We start from the raw sequence: 19227 nt of genomic DNA on the forward strand, positions 1-19227 counted from the left end.
TGGAAACCATTTAACATGCTGCTCCACAGAAGATTGCCATGTTCTCATTTCTACTTCCACAGCCCTTGTGTTGTGACATGTGATGAAACCTCTGGAATCCCACACCATACATGGCTGCATGATGAAAGCTAAGAAGAAAAATAATGCCAAAGTGTTACTAGGAAAATAGTTCTTATCTCCCAATCCCCCTGAAAGGGTTGGCGCCATATTTTAAGAACAGCTGACTAGACATATAATTCGAGCTGCCTGGCCCCCTATTCATCTCTGTATCTCCACTCAAATCTCTTATCTTTCCTCTTTGGAACTTAATCTACAATCTTCCACGGATTCTAGGTTTCATCAAGCTTATGAAGTCTATACTGAACTCATCACCTCCCCTTCCTCATTTTGGCAACTCTTTCTACAAAAACACTACTGTCGGGGCTAGAACAATAGCATAATGGGTAGGGCATTTGCCTTGCATGCAGCAGACCCGGGTTCGATTCCTAGCATCCCATATGGTCCCCTAAGCACCACCAGGAGTAGTTCCTGAGTGCGTAAGTGTTTCTTACTCCTCTCTACAGAACCTATTCCTGGCCATGCAGAGCCATCTTACCTCCTGCCAACTCCAGACCACTAGTCATTCCCTCTTCTCTACTTCCAGGATGTTGTTTTTTTTTTTCTCTCTGAAGGCACTTATGTCATCTGGCTACCTGTGTCCTTCTTGCTCACTGGCTTCAGAACAGCAGCACTTTGCTAAGGAGGTGGTGTGGGCAAGCGGGGCAGGGGGTGGGGGTGGGGGACCGTGGGTCATTGGCAGAGGCACACAAACACTGCTGGAAGGCTTGGAGTTGGAACATTGACTGCCTGAAGCTGTCCTCAACCGCATTGTAAATCAGGGCGCCTAAACTGAAAAAGAAAAAAAGAAAAAAGGCAAAAACTATAACTTTATCTTCCTGATGTCCCTAGCTGAAAGCTAGCACCCAAAACATACTTAATATTTATCAACTGAAGAAGGGTGAGTGAGGTTATGAGGACTCAGTTTCCTCACAGCAAAGAGCACAGGCGCCAATGCAATACTTTCATGTTTTGTTTGTTTAGGTTTGAGTTTGGAGGTCATGCCCTGGGATTCCCAGAGGCTTCCCCAGCTCTTGCAGGATATTGCTCCCTACTGGGTAGGGAGGACCAAAGGCAGTGCCTACAATGAACCCCACACCCCAGGGCTCCCCAGTGCAAAGTTGGTACCCAGCCCACTAAACTCTGCCATGCTCTGACATGACTCCTAAAATGGTTGTTGGTATTAAAGTTTCCCCTGACGCCTGCACAGTGAACTAGATGGCTCAGAAAGCAAATCCCAGCCATTAATACAGTCTTCCTCATGGAGTGCAGAGAGCAGGGACCGATTAGTTTTGTAATGAGGAAGTTAGGGCGGAAAGAGGTGAAAGCCTCACGCAGAGGCACACTATAAATCAGTGACAGTCAATCCTCAGACTCAGGGCTCTGTCTCAGAGCCCATGAAGCCACTGCCTGGTGACTGCAAGCTGGTGAGGTCCTGATCTCACCTAGCCTGGGGTGAGCGCCACCATGGCTTCTGGTCTTCTAGCTATGGAACTGTCTTAGGGATATACTTTATGTAACACCTGTTTATACCAACCTCTTTCCTCCAGGAGTGTTCTCTGAGCAAAACAAAACAAACAAACAAACAAAAAACCCAAGTAGGCCCTGAGCACTACTGGATATGCCCCACCACTCAATCTCTTATCTTTCCTCTTTGGAACTTATTCTACAGCCTCCCATGGATTCTAGGTTTCATCAAGCTTATGAAGTCTATACTGAACTCATCACCTTCCTTCCTCCTTTTGGCAACTCTTTCTACAAAAACACTACTGTCAGGGCTGGAGCAATAGCATAACAGGTAGGGCGTTTGCCTTACATGCAGCCAACCTGGGTTCAATTTCTAGCATCCCATATGGTCCCCCAAGCACCACCAGGAGTAGTTTCTGAGTGCAGAGCCAGGAGTAACCCCTGTGCATCGCTGGGTGTGACCCAAAAAGCAAAAAAGAAAGAAAGAAAGAAAGAAAGAAAGAAAGAAAGAAAGAAAGAAAGAAAGAAAGAAAGAAAGAAAGAAAGAAAGAAAGAAAGAAAGAAAGAAAGAAAGGAAGAAAGAAAGAAAGGAAGGAAGGAAGGAAGAATACTCTACTGTCTTTCTTTCTTTAAAAAAAATTTATTGTATTACCATGATTTACCAAGTTGTTTAATTATTTCAATCCTTAAATGTTCCAGTACTAATCCCACCGCAAGTGTGACCTTCACTCTGCTAATGTCACCAGTTTTCCCCACCCACCCACCCACCCACCCCAGCCTGCCCCCTTAGCATGCACAAGCAGATTTACTTCATATTGTTTGATGCAACACAAAGGCAAATGGAATTATCAAACCTTAGATTGATACCAGTCAATTTATGATAATTGTTACATCTTGCAATGATATTACTGAAGTCATTATCTAAAGATCTGCTGTGCTGGTTGGTGCTAGCTGAGCCTTCTGGGTTATTGTTTATGCTCACAAAACAATATGCTTGGGGCTGGAGCGATAGTACAGCGGGTAGGGCGTTTGCCTTGCATGTGGCTGACCCGGGTTCGATTCCCAGCATCCCATATGGTCCCTTGAGCACCACCAGGGGTAATTCCTGAGTTCATGAGCCAGGAGCAACCCCTGTGCATTGCCGGGTGTGACCCAAAAAGAAAAAAAAAAGCAGTATGCTTTCCATACAACTTTCCCATCAGATTTGCTGTTTTCCTACTATGCCAACAGCGCTATGAAATTTTAAGGTGTCACATAACCAGGCAAGTGGGTGAATGGTTCACGAGCTATATAGATTGGGAAGTGTTTAGTGGCATGGCACCAATCTCACCACCAGTGTAACCTACCCTCCACCATTGTCCCCAGCTTCCGACCCAGAGGTCTAACTCACTAGAAGGCACAAAATAATTTATTATATATTGCTGGTTACAACAAAATGGTAAGTAGAATTATCAAAAATCATTTAAGCAAAAGAAAATTTGTGACAATTGTTCTATCTCATACTGGTGTTATTAGAATGATTTGTCTGAGGGTTAAGCTGTTTGTTGTTAGTGGAATCTTCTGTCTTACTGTTTTCACTTATTGAGCTTAGTGGGCTTCTGTGCTACTTTCCCAGCTAATTTGTTGTTCTCCTACTGGGCTGTTGGTATTATGGAATTTGTTTTATTTTGTGGTTTGGGGCTATACCTGGCGATGCTCAGGGGTTATTCCTGGCTCTGGACTTGGGAATTACCCCTGGCAGTGCTCAGGGGACCTTATGGGATGCTGGATATTAGGACCTGGGTCAGCTGCATGCAAGGCAAGTGCCCCCCTGCTGCACTGCTGCTCTAGCCCCACAAATCATGGGAATTTAGCAAACTTATCCAGAGAGTCCATTTTCTTATTCTAAATGTAGAGTAATAACAGCATCTCACATAGCTTGTTTGTTTCCTAGTGTTCATGTTTTTGCTTTATAGGGTTTATTTATGCATATTAAATAGGCTATAAGAGGGGCTGGAAAGATCGGATACCTTGCACGCAGCTGACCCGGATTTGATCCCTGTCACCCAGAGGATCCCCAAGCCCACCACAAGTGATCCTTGAGTGCAGAGCCAGGAGTAAACCCTGAGCACCACCAGATGTGTTCTCTCCCCACAAAAAAATCAGATATAACAAAGGACTGATCACTGTATCACTGTATCACTGTCATCCCGTTGCTCATCCATTTGTTTGAGCAGGCACCAGTAATGTCTCTCAATTGTGAGACTTATTTGTTACTGTTTTTGGCACATCCAATACACCACGGGTAGCTTGCCAGGCTCTGCCGTGCAGGCGAGATACTCTTGGTAGCTTGCTGGGCTCTCCGAGAGGGGCGGAGGAATCGAACATGGGTCGTCCACGTGAAAGGCGAACGCCCTACTGCTGTGCTATCACTCCAGCCCCAAAGGACTGATACATAACAAATATTCAATAAACACTTGTTATTATTTTTTATAATTTCCTGGTACCTACATTCCTCCAGTAGTTCCCCAAGTAATGTCTCTTTCTCCTCTGGTCATATTTTTGAATGCTGGGAGGGGGACTAAATGGGATATGTACTAAGTGTCAGCACGTTATCCTCCTTACAACCTTGTGAATAATAGCAGCATAATCAGCTGATAGAACAGCATTTATGGTACATGCTTGGCATACATCCAACTTAGGTTCACTTCCTGGTACCACATAGTTCCCACAACCATGTGTGTATAACACTAGAGATCCCCAGAACCCTGGGGTGGTCCAGGTATCCCTGGCACTTGCAGAACCCCCGGCAGCACCACATCTTCAAGCCCAGTTGCCTGTTCCCCCACTTGCATCTCCAAAAAAAAAGACAGAGCCAAGATTCAAAATAAGTCTGACTTTAAAGCCTATTTTTCTTTATACCACTCCAAATTACCAGGCCACCCCAAAAGTCCACTTTCCACTCACCAACCTGTTCAGACACACCTTCAATCGTCACCACTTCCATTTCCCTTCAGAAAATTATGTCCAAGTTTCCTGCTGCTAGGAATCTCAATCTTGTGCATGTCACCCTCTTCCCAGAACTTCCCTAAAGACACAAGAGAGCTACAGACCCAACCACCTCCCCAACTCCCCCCACTTCCCGCCTGCCCGCCCTCTTCATCCCCAACCCTCATTGAAATCCAGCCTCTGCAGCAAGGCCGGGAGAGCGGAGAACAGGCCAGGCCAACATCTGTGCTGACTTCACCAAGGCTTTCCTGGCCCTACCACACACTACATGGCATTTTTGACCTTTGGGATTTGCTGCCCTGTGCTTTCTTGTACTTGTTTTTACCATCAAACTGAACATTTCTGCATTTCAGGAATTTCCTTCCTCCTTTTTTTCCCCTTTCATCCTTTTTTCCCTTCCTTCTTTCCCTTCCTTCTTTCCCTTCTCCCTCCCTTCCCTCTCTCCTTCCTATTTTCTTTCCTTCCTTCCTTCCTTCCTCCCTCCCTTCCCTCCTCCTTCCTTTTTTCCTTCCTTCCTTTCTTCCTTTTTTATTTTTTAGACCACGGAGCGCAGGCGCCTACACATACAGGCAGTGCTCACCAGCAGGGCCTGGCTTACACGCGAGTCCATCTTCCCCACTGGGTGGTCTCGCTCCTTCTGGTGGGGATGGGGACCCCCTCCCAGCGGGGACCCCCTTCCCGCAGGAAAGTGAGTTTCACCTTAATTTCACTGCGTGTCTCCCAGACCTGTCCCCCCACCCCGCGCCCCCTCCCTACACACTCCTCGGTTCGGTTCCGTTCATTACTCTCTCGCCCTGCCCGCCAGGGGCGGCTCTGCAGACCCCCTTCTCCCCACCACACCATTCCCAGACCGTCCAAGGCCGTGTCCTCAGGACGGCTCCTCAATCCCCTCCCTCGGGGCTGACTCTCAGACACCCCTCCTCCGGGGGCCACTCCTTCCCACCGGTCCCCGGAGGACGCATCCTTCGGCTTTGGCACCCGGGATGTCCTCCCACCCCCCGCCCTGGAGCGCCCCGAGGCTCCGGGTGGAGGATAATTGATGCTCCCGCGGCGCTCCCAGCCCCCCTCCTTCAGTCCCACCCCTCCGACCTCCCGAGTTGCGCTTTCGGCCTCGGCGACCCCCGGGCCCGCGCAGCCGGCCCGCGCGCGCAGGTCCCGCCCGGGCGCTGCCCCCGCGGCCCCGGCCGCCCCTTACCGGGGCGGGGCGCGCAGAGGCGGGGGCGCGCGGGCGGCCGAGGCGGCGGCGGCGGCGGCGGCGGGCGGGCGGGCTGGGCGCGCGTCCGCGGCGCGGTGACTCGGCGGCTCCGCAGCGGCTGCAGCGGGAGGACCCGGCCGGAGCCGCCGCCGCCGCCGCCGCCGCCATCGCAGCCGGGCGGCCGGGCCCCGCCGCGGGGATGCCGAGGAGCCGGGGCGGCCGCGCCGAGCCGGGGCCGCCGCCGGGCCGGGCCCCGCGCCGGAGCCGCCGGCGGGCCCCCGGGCGGCGGCTGCTGCCGCTGCTGCTGCTGCCCGCGCTCTGCTGCCTCCCGGGCGCCGCGCAGGGGGCGGCGGCGGCGGCCGAGGCGGAGGCGCCCTTCGCCGGGCAGGTGGGGCTGCGCGCGGGGCCGGGGCGCGGGACCTGGGGGCAGGGCGGGGGGCGGCGCCGGGCCTGGACAGCGCCCGGGGTGGGGGGCGCGCGGAGGTGGGGGGATTTGCGCCCGGGGTGGGGGGCGAGGGCGGGGGATTCGTCCCCCACCCCCGGGACTGGAGGTGGGGGGGCGCCGAGCTGGGCCGCGCCGAGGACCGCCGGGCCCGGCTCCGCTTCAGCACCGCGGACAGGGGCAGGGGCGGGCGCGGAGCCGAGGGTCGGGACTCCGGCGGCGGGTGTGTGGCCTGGATGACTATGTGTGAGGGAAGCCGTACAACGCCTGGGAGTAAATAGTAAGCGCTGACAGTCTGTTGTGGGTTGGGAGCAGCCTCCGAGGATGTGCAAGCTGGAGAAGAGAGAGGATCGGGGGGCTTCGGGAGAGGGGGAGCAGGCCCCGGGGGACAGGAGAAGGTCTGGACCGCTGTCTGGGGAGCTCGTCACGTGGAGGGAGGATAGACTTGCTTGGCCGGCCCCGTGGCCCCGCTGGGCAGAACTAGGGCCAGCACGGGGTGGGGGTTGGGGGGCAGGGGTTGCAAGAAGGTACATTTCAGCTGGAAACGGGGAGAAGTTTGCAGCAATTAGAGCTGCTCCCCTGACTGGGCTGGGCTGCTATGCTGTCCGTGACATGTGCAAGCCGGAACCCCAGGAGGGGACTGGGTGCAGGCATGCATAATAGCTGCATGGAAACATGCACCAACTCCCGAGTGCTCACTGTGCTGTTTTCTGTGAGTTCCGTGGTTGAGCCTCATGGCATCATTGTCATTATTATGGTCCTGTGACAGATGAGGATACAGACCCAGAAACTTAAGCCAAGGTCACACGGCTAGTGAATGACAGACTCGGGAGTCCACACCAGGCAGGTGGACTCAAGGCCCCGGCTCTTTCACCAGGATATTATCCTCAGTTGCACCAAAGGGCAAGTGGACGGCTCATTTCCTGGATTCCCACCCCAGGCCCTGAGATTCTGAGTCATGTTGAAACAATGTTTGCTTTGTGGAGGGAAATCAGACAGATTGCCTTGGGAATCCTGAGAGGGGTGTGCATGTTGGAGCAGAAGGACCTGCTGGAACAGGGCGTCAGGAGAGCATGAGACTCAGGAAGCCCCTAAATTCTCTGAAATTCACTGCAAAGATGTGTCTGTACCGGCCGTTGTGCGTTTTTCAAGAAGAGAAACTTAGAGATCTTCTTCAGCCTCTAAAAGGCACAGGTGATCTCCCCACTCAGTGTGTGCTGAAAATCTGTGTAGGCCCAGTTGGTGGTTATTTCCCAAAGTTCTTAGAATTGCTGCATGACTTCTCATGGAAACTCTCTAGTCAGTGTTCCCAGCTCTCATGTGAAAGTAGTGTTTCGTAGTGACTGTCCTATAAGAAGTGCGATCCCAGGGGCTGGAGAGGCAGTGCCATGGTAGAGTGCTTTCCAGGCACATGGGAAGGTGTGGGTTCCATATCCAGCATCAAAAAAATTAGGATGTGGGCTGGAGAGATGGTACAGCGGGCAAGGTGTTTGCCTTGCATGCAGCTCACCTGGGTTCAATCGCACATGGTCCCCCGAGCACCACCAGAAGTAATTCCTGAGTGCAGAGCCAGGAGTAAACCCTGAGCATCGCCAAGTGTGACCCAAAACAAACCCCCAAATTTGGATCCTCTGCATATCATCCTGCATATGGTAGTATAGAAAGCCCCTGCTCCAGGTTTTCTACTCTGACCTAGGCCCCTGCTGGCTCCTACGACCTTGGACCATTTCCTTGCCTTTTCTAGCCTTGCTTTTTAACATCTCTAAGATAAAGATAGGGCCAGGTGATGTCAACTCTGACACCCCTTAATTCTTAACAAAATTTCAGGATCCAGCAGAGGCTACTCACTTGATGATGTCAGGACTCGGGGGGAGGCTTCTCCTTGTCCTCCTCAGTCCTGGAGTCTTAAATGATGTTTTTCTTTCTCAGCTGTGTACCCCTGTGACAGGCCACCCCCAGAATCACTTGCTAGTGATTCAACTCCTCCAACTCTCTTTAATGGTCCTTTCAATAGTTGTAAGCCTCATCACTGTCCCCAGGGGTGGGAATACTGTAATCTTCCACAAATGGAGGAGGATTTCTTTGTGGGTTTTCAGTCCTCTCCTTGCTTCCTGTTTATTATTATTATTATTATTTGCTTTTTGGGTCACACCCGGCGATGCACAGGGGTTACTCCTGGCTCTGCACTCAGGAATCACCCCTGGTGGTGCTCAGGGGACCATATAGGATGCTGGAAATCGAACCCGGGTCGGCCGCGTGCAAGGCAAACGCCCTACCCGCTGTGCTATTGCTCCAGCCCCTCTCCTTGCTTCCTGACTGTGACACACAGGCCTATAGAAAATAGTTCCAGGACCCCTTCAATTCCTTCCGGGTCAAAAAACTTACCCCCCCCCCCCAGAACACAGCACTCTTCCACTATCTTCTCTTTTATTCATCATACTTTGCAGTGCTCAGGGCTTACTCCTGGCTGTTCACTCAGGGATCACTTCTGGAGGACTGGGAGGATCCTATGAGATCCAACCCAGGTTGGTCACATGCAAGGCAAGTGCCCTACCCTTTGTACTGTTGCTCCAACCCTGTGGATTCTTTTTATCTGAGTGCATCCCCCTGACCTCTCCTACTTGTTTGCCTGTTATATCCTGTTCAGTTCCCTGCCCAACACCCCAGCCCCCTCACTAGAGCATTTTCCTGACTGGAAAGGCTTGGTAGGATCGTCAGTATTCCTGTATGTTTCATTTGCCTCTGCCCCTTCAGGGTAACATCAGACATGTAAAGGCATGTCCCAGCATGGTGTCTTGGGCCCCTGCACTCTTAACCTCTTTTCCTTCAGAGCAACGATAGTTGATTGCCACTCTGGTCTACTGACGCCTAAGCGGCCCCCAGGCCTTAATAAAAACTCTATCCTGAGTTCTGCAGTGACTCAGTTTTTGGTGTATAACAGGTTGTCCAAAACTTTCCCAAAGATAGGCAGATTATATTCACTGTTTCTCTCAACAGTTTGCACTTAATTATCCCTTTCTTGAACACTAGTAGATCACATGGCTGAAACCTTAGAGAAACACCATTGCTTTTCAGCCTGACCAATGAGGATGTTTACTCCTCTTTCTGTCTTTTAAGACCTTTGGAGCTGGACCCTGGTACCACATGGTCTTCCCGGCACCACCAGGAGTAACCTCAACCACTTAACAAGAAGTGGCCCCCAAGAACCTCACTAGAAAGCTGCCTTATTGGGTCCATGTTCTTATTTCAAACCAGTCTTTCCCTCCTTTATTTTTTTTTCTTTTTGGGTCACACCCAGCAATGCACAGGGGTTACTCCTGGCTCTGGACTCAGGAATTACCCCTGGTGGTGCTCAGGGGACCATATGGGATGCTGGGAATCGAACCCGGGTTGGCTGCATGCAAGGCAAATGCCCTACCCGCTGTGCTATCGCTCCAGCCCCTCCCTCCTTTATTATAGAACAAACTATCCAGGTTTCTCTGGGCATTTGCACATGGTGTTTAGGACCATACCTCCACCTTCCCCTCTGTAGCCTTTCCATAAGGTTCATGCTTTGTATATGGGAAACCCAAGTTTGATCCTGGGCACCCTCTGGTCTCTCCCAAGCAATGAACGGGGAGCAGCTTCCCAAACAAAGTTTTAGCCAAAGCCCTGCTTCTGTAGGAAGCATCCTCTGACTTCTCTAGTTATTTCTACTCAGGGTAAAACTTGGAGGCAACCTCAACCCATGTGCTTTGGAACACGTTTGATGGCAAAATAGGTGCAGTTCTTGAGCAACCACACCAACCAAAGTTGTATGCTCTCAGAGCTAACACTGCCCTTTGGTAAATACTCAGTAAGCATTCAATAATTCTGCTCTCTGCCCTTGGTGGCAAAGCTACGTGGATCTGAACTAGATGCAGGGGTTGCTGCTGGAGAAATTGTCTAGGAGTTAAGGCTCTTGCCTTGCATTCTGCTTCAATCCCTGGTACCACATGGTCTCCCCAGCACCACCAGGAGTAACCCCAACCACTTAACAAGAAGTGATCCCCAAGCACCTCAGATGTGACCCAACCCCCCAAAAATCTCTTCTGATGCTCTTCTTGGAAGAATGTTTGTTTCCTGCCCCCCCACCCCCACCCCCACATACACATCCTTCACTGGGTATAGAGGTTATGCCATTTGATGTTGGTTATCAATCTCCCCCCTTGAGGTCTTCCATAATGTGACCTATGCCATTTATGGATGCCATCTATGATGGTAGCATAGAGGAGAAAGGAACTGAGAGATGCCATGACCTAGAGGCCACCCGGCACATGCACTGCAGAGCTCAGAAGCTGCTTCCTGCATGGATATGTGTGATTTGACCAAAACTCAACCTACCAAATGATTCAGGACTGGAAGTTTCCTCTGGCCTTCTTTGTCTCAAGTATTTGTGCTATATTTGGCTTTTGATTTCATAGATCTCTGATCTTTTTGGTTTCATTTTTAGTTTGTTTGGGGGTCACACCTGGCTGTGCTCTGGGCTTACTCCTGATTCTGCACTCAGAGATCACACTGCTGACAGGCTCAGGGGACTGTACAGGGTGCCAGGGACCCAACCCCGGGCAGCTGCATGCACAGCATATGCCCAAATGCCCTACCTGTTGTACTATTGCTCCAGCTCCTCTGATCTTTTTTTTTTTAAAAAAAGGCCCAAAACTAAAGGTGTTGAGTGGCCGCTGTGCTCAGTCTCTAGCCCTCATTCAGCCCGCAACTCCCTTCCCCCACATGGCCTTCAACTACAATGTAGTTGGTGATCGCTTCTCTGAGTTGCCCTTTCCCCGGAACGTGAGGCCAGCCGCGAAGCCATGGGGTCAACCTCCTGGTACTTATTTCTACGGTTCTTGGGTATTAGTCTCCCACTCTGATATTCTATATACCATAGATGAGTGCAGTCTTTCTATGTCTGTCTCTCTCTTTCTGACTCATTTCACTCAGCATGAAACTTTTCATGCCCATCCACTTAACTACAAAATTCTTGACTTCCTTTTTTCTAACAGCTGCATAGTATTCCATTGTATAGATGTACCAAAGTTTCCTCAACCAGTCATCCGACAGCTAATTAGAGAGAGAGAACAGAAGGGAATGCCCTGCCACAGTGGCAGGGTGGGGTGGGGGGGAGATGGGAGTGGGGAGGGTGGGAGGGACGCTGGGTTTACGGGTGGTGGAGAATGGGCACTGGTGAAGGGATGGGTTCCCGAACTTTGTATGAGGGAAGTATAAGCACAAAAGTGTATAAATCTGTAACTATACCCTCACGGTGATTCTCTAATTAAAAATAAATAAATTATAAAAAAAAATAATTTAAATAATGCTGCAATGAAAAAAAAAAAAAGAACAAGTTAAAAAGTGTTTCTCCCATATGGTACACAAAGAAAAAGAGGAAGGGGGCAACAAACAGCCAATGAAATGGAACCTGAGCCTTGGTCTATAAAAGCAATTATTCCAAGGGGCTTAAGGAGGAGAATCCAACAGATAGGACTTTAAGGCATTAGTGAAGGGATACTGATACTGATGATGTCTCTACTGTCAGAATATTATGTGAATGAAAGTTTATCATTAACAGTTTTATAAATTATGGTGACTAAAAAGTTGGAAATGTGTTCACTTTATATATATATATTTTTTTGCTTTTTGGGTCACACCCAGCGATGCTCAGGGGTTACTCCTGGCTTTGCACTCAGAAATTACTCCTGGCAGTGCTTGGGGGACCATATGGGATGCCGGGGATCGAACCCGGGTCGGCCGCATGCAAGGCAAACGCCCTACCCGCTGTGCTATCGCTCCGGCCCCTCACTTTATATTATTAAAAAATATAGAAAATAAAAAAAAACCATAAAAAAAATAAAAATAAAAATAAAAAAGGCCCAAAACTTCGGCCTGTTTTCCCCTTTGCTTTTCTTAGTCTGCCTTTTGTATTTTGCACATCAGGGGTCCTACCGATTCTCTAATTGGCTTCCTGCTTTTTAGTTTATTTAAAGCCTCTTTCTCTTAATTAGCTCAGTAGCATGCCCCACTAATAGTTGGGTTTGGGGTATATTTGGTTTGATTTTTTTGAGCCCTCCTAGTTTCCTATTTAAACAAGAAGGTCGGCAGAGGCAGAAGGAGACAGGCCCCTCGGCCTGTCCCAGGAGGCTGGAGCAGCTCTGCCTGATGGAGTTCTGCCGCCTCACGGTGCCAGGGCACCTCTCTGAGCAGATGGAGAATCTGCTTCAGTTTGCAGCTGTAGTCAGGGAACTCAGACTCCTGAGAAAATAGGGGTGGGGTCAGCCCATTTGGAAGCACTAACAGGTTCCCCAGTGAGAAATTTCTTTCGATGAGATCCTGGCCTCCAGTATAACCTCGTTCCTATTGGGAGAATAAGAGAAGAATAAAAAGTCTTACTGTTAAGAAATTCTCCCTTTTTCTTAACCTGGCACTAGCCTGCTGGATTTTTTCCATTCGTTTTTCTTATTAGTATCGTGTTTTTCCCTGTGACTTCAACAGCCTCTTGTCTTCCCAAATGTCTGCATGTGCATGGCCCCACTTGATCCCGGCGATGCTGGCATGAGTAGATAGGAAAGAGACTGCCCTCATTTTGTAGATGAGCAAATGGAGACTCAGAGCGATTATGTGACTCGCCCAGCACTTGTCCAGGGCCCACATGTCACTAATAAACAGTCAAGCCAGGATCAGAAGCTGGATTTTCTGTCCTTGATCTGAGTGCTTTCCCTTCTGCACTGAACCGCCCTATTCTGGAATTATAGTAATAGCCTTTTAAGCCAATCTTTTCTACTTTTAGGCATATCCACTCCAACTTTTGAAAGAGGTAATTTCTGAGCAAATAAAAGCAAATTATAATTATACCAAAGAGATTCCCTTTAGGAAATGCCTATCCTTGTGTTATGATATCGTTTGGACTCATGAGCTAGGGTTAAGGAGATGGTTCAGAAGTCTGGAGAGAGTCTGCTTTGCATGCAGCAGCCCTGGATTTCATTCGGGCATCTCATGATCTCCCAGGCATCACAAGGTATGACACCACCACTCCCTCCCAAGCACTGAGCCAGGAGTAGCCCTCAAGCACTGAGCTGGGTATGACCCCCAAAAAAGAGTAAAAACAAATTTTTCAAAAGACGAACCAATTCCAGGGCTGGAGCAATAGCACAGCGGGTAGGGCTTTTGCCTTGCACACGGACGACCCAGGTTCGATTCCCAGCATCCTATATGGTCCCCTGAGCACTGCCAGGAGTAATTTCTGAGTGCAGAGCCAGGAGTAACCCCTGTGCATTGCCAGGTGTGACCCAAAATGAAAAAAAAATAAAGATAAACCAATTTTTTATACTTTAACCTGTGTCTCCTTATTTACATAGCTAATTCTAGACTCTGGATAAATAAATAAATAAATAAACAAATAAATAAATAAATAAATAAATAAATAAATAAATACACCCAGCGATGCATAGGGGTTACCCCTGGCTCTTGGCTCTGCACTCAGGAATTACTCCTGGCAGTGCTCAGGGGACCACATGGGATGCTGGGAATAGAACCCGGGTTGGCCGCATGCAAGGAAAACGCCCTACCTGCTGTGCTATCACTCCAGCCCCTGGATAAATCTTTTTTGATAAATATATAAAGTCAATTTTTAAAATATTTTTGTTTGTACGGTGATCATGGCTTCCTCTTGACTCTGTACTTAAGACTTACCCCTGGTGGGCTCAGGGGACCATGCAGGGTACCAGGGATTGAACCCAGGTTGGCAGTGTGCAAGGAAAATGCCCTACCTGCTGTTTTATCACTCCGGTCCCAAGCTAATTTTACATACGGGGGCTTTGAGGCCGGAGGACAGAGTGCTGTGAGGAGCAGTCCAGCGGACAGCCACGCCCTTAGGGTGCCTACAAGATGCAGAGCACTGGAAGTGTAGGAGCCCCGAACCCTATTAGCTGTGCCTGGAGCATCAAGTTACTTGCTGTTTCCAGTAAGTGTGCATGAGAAGAAACTGGAAAGAGAAGCCGAGAGCAGATTGTGAAACTGGCTTTCGTCCAGAGGCAGAGGGGAGCCATTAAAGGTTTCTGCGCAGAGCTGTGACCTGCTCGGTGGTGTGGAAGAGGAGGAAGGAGGCGTTCACTGGCTCCTGCCTTGAGGGCTTTTAGTCTTCTTAGTGCAGTTTAGGTCTTCATACCTGAAGGAGAGTCTCAGATAGCCACAAAAGTCGGAAACCCAAACTCTGGTCCTCCCCTTGTGAGAGATTTTGAAATGGAGCCATTGGCTTCTCTGGGCCTTGGGCTTAATTTTCTCCAAGTCTTTCACTGGTTTTTCTTCATTAGTACTCCATGCATTGGTTGGGTGTGTATGTGTTCATTTTGTTTTGTTTTGCTTTGGGGCCACACTCATGTTGCTCAGAGACAACTCTTGGCTCGGCTTGAGGGTGGCTCCCAGCTGTGCTCAGCATATGTAATGCAGGGGATCGAACTCAGTTAACTAACCCTTCGAGCTCTCTCCATGCCCACCCCTGTGTCTTTGTTTTTAAAGACAAATTTGTTTTCCTCCCCCTCCCTCTCTCTTGTTTTTGGGCCATGCCCAGCAGTGCTCAGAGCTTACTACTGGCTTTTGAGCTCAAGGATCACTCCTGGGGAGCCATATGGTTGCCAGGGATAGAATCTGGGTCATTCACATGCAAGGCTAGCATCTTACCCACTGTACTATCACTCCAACCCCTCTTTTCCCTTTTGTAGAATCAAAAATCCAATGCAGAGCCTTATATATGTGCAAGGCAAGTGCTCTAACACTGAGCCATGTCCTTGGCCCTTAGAAGCACCTTTGAATCATGCTTTAGCAATATAGAGGAGAACAGCAAAGCCACCTAGATAAAGGAGCTTTGATTACTAGGTAATGTTAGTTACATTACTGTGTTATTACTAAAGTTATTACTATGTAATGTTATAAGCAAGTAGGGAGAGAAAAACCTAACACTCTCATTAAAAGTCTTGCTTAGCAATACAAATTTAAATCTCAATTCTAGACCACTAACCCTTATATGCAGTGTTCTCTGTGCCCCCAAAAGCTGGGCCTGAGCCAGAATGATAGTACAGAGGGTAGGGCGTTTGCCTTGCACATGGCTGATACAAGTTTGATTCCCGGAATCCCATATGGTTCCCCGAGCACTGCCATGAGTAATTCTTGAGTGGAGAGCCAGGAGTAATTCCTGAGAATCGCTGGGTGTGACCCAAAAAGTCTAAAAGTTAAAAAAATAATTAAAAAATGTTAAGATAAACAAAAAATGCAGATTATGTTACTCCCACCCTCATCTTGCTTAAAATGAGTTCTAGCATAAAAGCTAAAGCATTCATTCTTCATCTGGAAACACCACAAGCACACATGAAATTAGAACAAATTATATTGTGAGTCTTTGACCCAACACCCACCAAGTTGCCTAGTACTGCCCATTACACCCTGTATGATTGAATCTGTCCTGTCTCCCCGGCTTTCTTTTACACCACATCATTCATCCCAGCCACCCTGGCCTTTCCCTATAATGCAGGCTCCTTCTCTTCTCAAAAATTCAATGAAACATTTCCTTTTCTCCTCCCTCCCTCCCTCCCTCCCTCCCTCCCTCCCTCCCTCCCTCCCTCCCTCCCTCTCTCCCTCCCTCCCTTCCTTCCTTCCTTCCTTCCTTCCTTCCTCCTTCTTCCCTTCCTTCTTCTATTCCTCCCTCCCTTCCTCTCTCCTTCCTTCCTCCCTTCCTCCCTTCCTTCCTTCCTCCTTCCTTCCCTCCTTCCTTCTTCCTTCCTTCCTTCCTTCCTTCCATCATTTCTTTCTTCCTTCCCTCCCAAGGCAAATGTTTTACCACTGGGATACATCACTGACCCAAGGCATTCTTTTCCCTGGGATACTGGTCCTTTAGCCTTGACTGAACCCTCTTCTCTCACAGAGCCTCAGCCAAGAACTGGCTTCCTTCAGGAAACCAGCCCTGACCTCACAGCCTATACCTCCTGCCTTCTCCCATCTCTTCATCCTATGTGTAACAGTTTTAAGGGAACATTCTGTCTCTCTGTATATGTCTCCCCCAAGGCTGTAAGCAGCACAAGAGGGGGTTTAGTGGGGGTGATGGGCATGTGATTCAAGGTTTATAAGAGACCATGAAAGATGCTCTCAGGGAGGATGTAGACAGTGCTGTGGGGAGTACAGAGGAAGCCGTTGACACCCTGGAAGGCTCTCCAAAGTGGAGTAGCGTTCTTGTTCTGTTGAGGTATTTTTGGTTTATTTTTTGCTTTGGGGGCCACCCTTGGCCATGCCCAGGGACTACTCCCAATGCAGTGCTTCCAGTGATACTTGGAGACCAGCTGGTTCTGGGATTGAACCTGGAGCCTCTGTATGCAAAGCACTCCAAGCCCTGTGAGCCAGCTACCTGGCCCTTGAGTTCCATTTTAGACTGGGAGGCTCAGAAAACCTGGGGCCCCTTCCGGAAATTCTCAACCAACTGGGCCAGAGGTTCAATGCAAGGGCCCAGGGATGCGATGCTGCCTGGGCCCTGAGTGCTAGGGATTGCCCAAACCACCTGGTGGCACCCAGCAGTGCTCGAGGACCATGTGGTGCTGGGGTTGGAATTGGGGAAGACCTTAACCCCTAGGCTATCTCTTTAATCCCACAAGTCTCGGTTTGAAGGATGCTCAGTAGTTCGTGAGGGAGAGGCCAGAATTCAGGTGGGAATGGCCTTCAGGGAGGAAGGGAAAAAGGCAGGGCAGGTTCGGGCAGCACAAGCAGGCCCGTAGCTAGAGTAGAGGGCACTTGAGTGGCATGACGGTCAATACTAGGTGACCTCATGGCATGAAGCATGCCAAATACCAGACTAAGGAACTTGGACTTGAAGGCTGACAATAGAACTTCATCTGACAACTTCCGGGTTATCCAGTTCAGCCCTCTGCTCATTACAGTTGTGAAACCAAAGCCAGATCGGCCATTGTCTCCCTTCTTTTCTCTCAGTAATTCATCAGTATGTCCAGGGCCAGGGGCATAAGGCCCCACAGACTTGCAGAAAGGCTCTGGAAAGGGCAGGGTCACTCCGCGTGAATGGAAGCATAGCCACGCTCCTTACCTTGGCTGGACACCTTCCCAGGACTGGAAAAACTTGGAAATCCCAGTGCTGATCCTGGACCACAAATGTGCCATCTCCAAGAGCCTGGTGATTGGCTTGAGGTGGCCTCCTGGGAGTGGACCAAGGACCAGGGAATTCCCGTTAAGTGCACTTACCACCCACTGCAGGCCAGTGGCGGCCGGGAGTGACGCCTCGCATGGTGAGGGGTTGTCAGGAAGCTGAGCTGAGCTTTGTGGGGCCCAGAGGGCCTTTTTAGATGGCTGTAAGTGAAAAAGCAGAGAAGGCAGTGTTTGGAGGCAAGCCAGAATGAGGATGGAGGGGGTTGGAGAGAGAGAGAGAGAGTGTGGGAGAGGGAAAGAGAGACAGAGAGAGAGTGAGAGCGAGAAAGAGAGAAAGAGAGAGAGAGAGAGAGAGAGAGAGAGAGAGAGAGAGAGAGCCAGAGCCCTTTCCAGACATAGTTCAGCTCCATGACCAAGTTGCCCTGTGATTTAGGTGCCATTGTCCCTCTTTGAGCTTTATTGCTTTGTAAAACGCATGTGCTGCTTTAGATGAAGCATATTCATTTTGGATTTTGGGCCACACCTGGCAGTGCTCAGGGGCTACTCCCAGTGATCCCAGTGCAGGGATCGCTCCTGCTGGTGCTTGGGGACCACGTGCGCTGCTGGGGATCAAACCCGGGCCCCTTGCATGCAGAGCGGGTGCCCAGCACCTTGGTGATGCCTCTGGCTCATTTTCTAGGCACCTGAATTTTTAAGCTTTCAAGCTCAAAATATTTTTAAGTGGTTAAAAGTCAGGTGGGCTCTGTGGCAAGACTGAGACTTCACTTGAGTGGGAAGATGAGAAGTGGGGTTTTCATGAGGACAGGAGCTAGAGGGAAGTGACATGGCCATGGGGTTGATTTCTGAGGCGTCGCCAGAGACAGGAATTTGACCTGGCAACCGTGCCCGACTTATTGCTGGAAATGATTGAATAACGCTGAGAGAAGGCTTATCGTGTGCCCCAGTCTGCTGAAAACTTTCCTTTCCTGTGTTGGTTCCTATGACTGCAGGAAAAAAATGATCACAAACTTGGTGACTTCCAGCAACCCTAGTATACTACCTCACAGTTCTGGAGGTCAGAGGTCCAGCATGGGACGGGCAGGATTCGAGTTGAGTATGGTAGGGCCGCTCTCCTGGGGAACTCATCTTTTGTTTCCTGCAGACGCCAGAGGTTGCCACATTCCTGGCTCCTGGCCCCTTCCAGGAGGAACCTCACCGTGAGACATCAGAGCTCTCTGAGCTGCTGCCTCCCTTTTCTGAGGACCCAGGTGATCCCATTGAGCCATCTGAATGGTCCAGGAAGATCTTAAATTCATCATAGCTGTGTCATTTCTTTGCTGGTGTTTAGAGACCATCTAACACAGCATGTGCATGTTATGTAATGAAATGTGTTGAAGTTCAGAGGGAGACCAATTGCATCCAAATCACAGCCATGGCTTTTTGGGATGAGGATGTGGCCATCATTAAAGGCTCCTTATTTCAGCTTCTACAGGCCTCATCTCACTGAGTCCTCCTAGCAGCCCTTCTTTTATTATTTTTCATTTAACAGACAAAGAAAATGATGCTTTAGGAGAGCGGTGGAGTTTGGGGCCACGCTTAGTAATGCTCAGGGATCATTACTGGTTCTGCATTCGGGAGTGATTCCTGAGAGTGCTCAGGGCACTGTGTAGCATCCGGGATTGAACCCAGAGCAGCTGCATATAAGACAGTGCCTTAACCCCTCTACTCTCTATCCGCAAGAAAATGAGTCATTTGCTCAAGGACACTCACCTGGAAAAAGCAACGTTAGTGCTATTGGTAATCTCGATCTCCAGCCTTGAGCTTGCAGATAGGAACCCCCCACCCTCACCCTCCACTCCTCCAGAAATAGAAATAGAGACCAAGGACTAGAATGTCACTCTTGGGGGAC

The 19227-nt window shown here is 49.6% G+C and overlaps 1 protein-coding gene across 1 annotated transcript in view; it reads left to right on the top strand.

The window, feature by feature from the left end:
- The first annotated feature begins 5930 nt into the window (after positions 1 to 5930).
- Positions 5931 to 19227, top strand: part of MMP24 (matrix metallopeptidase 24) — a 50143-nt gene continuing 36846 nt past the window's right edge. The window contains exon 1 of the mRNA XM_055140733.1: positions 5931 to 6134. Coding sequence (XP_054996708.1) covers positions 5946 to 6134 — 189 coding nt within the window. The 5' untranslated portion in view covers positions 5931 to 5945. The remainder of the gene's footprint in view (positions 6135 to 19227) is intronic.

Source organism: Sorex araneus, chromosome 5 (genome assembly GCF_027595985.1).
Source record: "Sorex araneus isolate mSorAra2 chromosome 5, mSorAra2.pri, whole genome shotgun sequence".
Taxonomy (NCBI): Eukaryota; Metazoa; Chordata; class Mammalia; order Eulipotyphla; family Soricidae; genus Sorex; species Sorex araneus.